The sequence below is a fragment of the Pteropus vampyrus genome, unplaced genomic scaffold, assembly GCF_000151845.1.
Source record: "Pteropus vampyrus isolate Shadow unplaced genomic scaffold, Pvam_2.0 Scaffold253, whole genome shotgun sequence".
NCBI lineage: Eukaryota > Metazoa > Chordata > Mammalia > Chiroptera > Pteropodidae > Pteropus > Pteropus vampyrus.
Genome location: NW_011889034.1, coordinates 930,307 through 932,513, shown reverse-complemented (window position 1 = coordinate 932,513; position 2,207 = coordinate 930,307). Strand labels below are relative to the sequence as shown.

At 57.7% G+C, this 2,207-nt stretch overlaps 1 protein-coding gene across 1 annotated transcript in view; it reads left to right on the top strand.

Moving 5' to 3' along the window:
- The window catches only part of POLN (DNA polymerase nu), a 93,364-nt gene that overhangs the window by 60,605 nt on the left and 30,552 nt on the right, over nucleotides 1–2,207 (top strand). The window contains exons 18-19 of the mRNA XM_023520235.1: nucleotides 21–25; nucleotides 288–365. Coding sequence (XP_023376003.1) covers nucleotides 21–25; nucleotides 288–365 — 83 coding nt within the window. The remainder of the gene's footprint in view (nucleotides 1–20; nucleotides 26–287; nucleotides 366–2,207) is intronic.

Genomic DNA, 2,207 nt, shown 5'->3' with positions numbered 1-2,207 from the left:
CTGTTCTCCGGCACCTCCAGGCCAGGTGGCTCTGACCAGAAGACACTCTAGCGGCAGCATCCGGCTCTCTCTTCATTGGAATTCTAGATAGAGCAGAAAGTTTTATAACAGAAAATCGATTTGCTCTTGGTAGTAATACGATATTTTTAAATTATGTTAATGAAGATGTTCAAAGAAACCCCAAATCTAGACTCCTTTGACTTTAGAATGATGTTAACATAACTTTAAATGAGGAATAGCCGCGATCATGGCCAAATTCACCAAGCGCCCTTGCAATAACGGTTCAGGGAAGGAGCGTGAAGTCCTCACCGTCTCCCCGAGGACCATGTTCGTCTCCTCCGAAGGCCACAGCTTCCTAGCAGCAGGTGCGTGCAAGCTGGGGTAGGGGGCGCCACGTCACTGCAGCTCGCTGTAGGCGTCCCAGGCACTTAAAATAGTTAGGAGTCGCATAGTTCAAAGGCGCTCACAAAACTCATCTTTAACACGAACCCTGAGGGAACCGTTTGTGTGAAGCAAAGCTTGCTTGAGCGCAGTAAACGAGGACAGGTCTGCCTCCACATCTAGATCCCAGTACCCCCGCGTGGTCCCACGCGGTCCCCTCCTTTCCCCTGTCTGTCCTCGTCACCCCTGGCTCTCTCTGGCCACCTGGTGTCCTCCAGCAGCCCAGCTCAGGCCCTGCATGAAACCCTCGTCCCCAGACACCATCTTGCTCCCTCCTTCGCTTCTTTTGTGCCTTTACTCAAATGTCACTCTCTTCAGGAGGTGCTCGCTGATCACCCCACTTATAACAGCACCGCCCTCCCCTCAGCCCCTCCTGAGCCGCCTCCTCTCTCTCTCCCAGTTCATTTCCTATCTGCTAACACAGCCTCAAATTATTCCCCTCCCAGAGTTCACAAGGAAAGGGGCCGAGGTCTGTTCTGTTTGCCAACACATCCCAGGCACACGGCCCAGCACACAGTAGGCCCTTTCTAAAATCCCCACGTGCAGAGTGAACGGGTGCACGCGCGCAGCCCACCGCTGCGGCACAGCCAGCCCCACGGAAGGAAGAACAGGGCCCTGGCCTGGCAGATGCCAGGATGGCCAGTGGCCCTGCGGCCCAAGGGCCCTGGCAGATGGGAGGGGTGCTGACCTGCCGCCCCCTGGGGAGGGAGGTCCGAGGGTGGGCTGGAGCGTGGGCTGGAGCGACAGTGAGGGACGTTGTCGGTGGATCCTGGACTGATGCAGGACTCCGTCTGACAGACTTTTCACAGATTGAGTTGCGCATTCTTGCGCACTTATCTGGGGACCCAGAACTTCTGAAGCTGTTCCAGGAATCTGAGAGAGACGTGTTTTCCACCCTGACTTCGCAGTGGTAAGATACACGAGCTCGCGACACTATCAGATCCGCAGGAATGCCTGCCCGGGTTTGAAAGGCTCAAGCTATTTCGAGGCTGTTTTCATGAGAAAGGATTCCATTTTTCTCGAGTGGTTAATCTTTTTGAGAAGAAGAGTAGATAACTAGGGTGCCAAGAGCTTCCTCACTATGAAAACCGACAGCTCTTCACCGCTAGAAAGAAGCCGATCGCTAAAGAATGTAATAGAAATATTGGAAAAATGAAAAGCGCAAGTCACGCGTCGCCTCCAGATGAGCGCCAGTGTAAGGGACACAGCCCGGGGAGCGGCACGGCGGAGAGTGGATGTTTATGCTGCTGCCCCACCCCGCCAAGCGACAGGCAGTCGCTGGCTTAAGAGAGCGCCACAGGCAGCCGGCCGCAGGTTCTGTGGGGCAGCTCCACGGTGTCATCCAGGGCCTGTGTCACTGTTCGTATAGCACGTTGGCATGTCTTCTTCGTGGCTGTGGGTTACCTGCTGGCTGTCTCCAAAGCGGGAGGGAGAGGGGGGTGCGGGCTCCCCGCCCACGCCCTGCCCAGGCCACGGTCACACCCCCTTTCCAGAGCCCAGCGGCCTGGCTGCAGGGGGCCCGCCACAGGGGCCGCTCTGGAACCGGAGGCACAGTCGCCCTTTCTCACCAGGGCAAGCACCTCAGATCCTGCTTCGAGAAGGGGGAGGGGCCAGGGTGGGCCGGCCTCCCTCGCTCCCCCCTCGGCCACTCCTCGCCTTCCCCCAGCCCCTCCCATCCTCACCTGTCACCCTCAGGAGTTACCCTGGAAGCAGATGGCGCCCCCGGGGGCTGTCCCTCTGTGTTCTGAGCCCCTGCACTCCCCCCC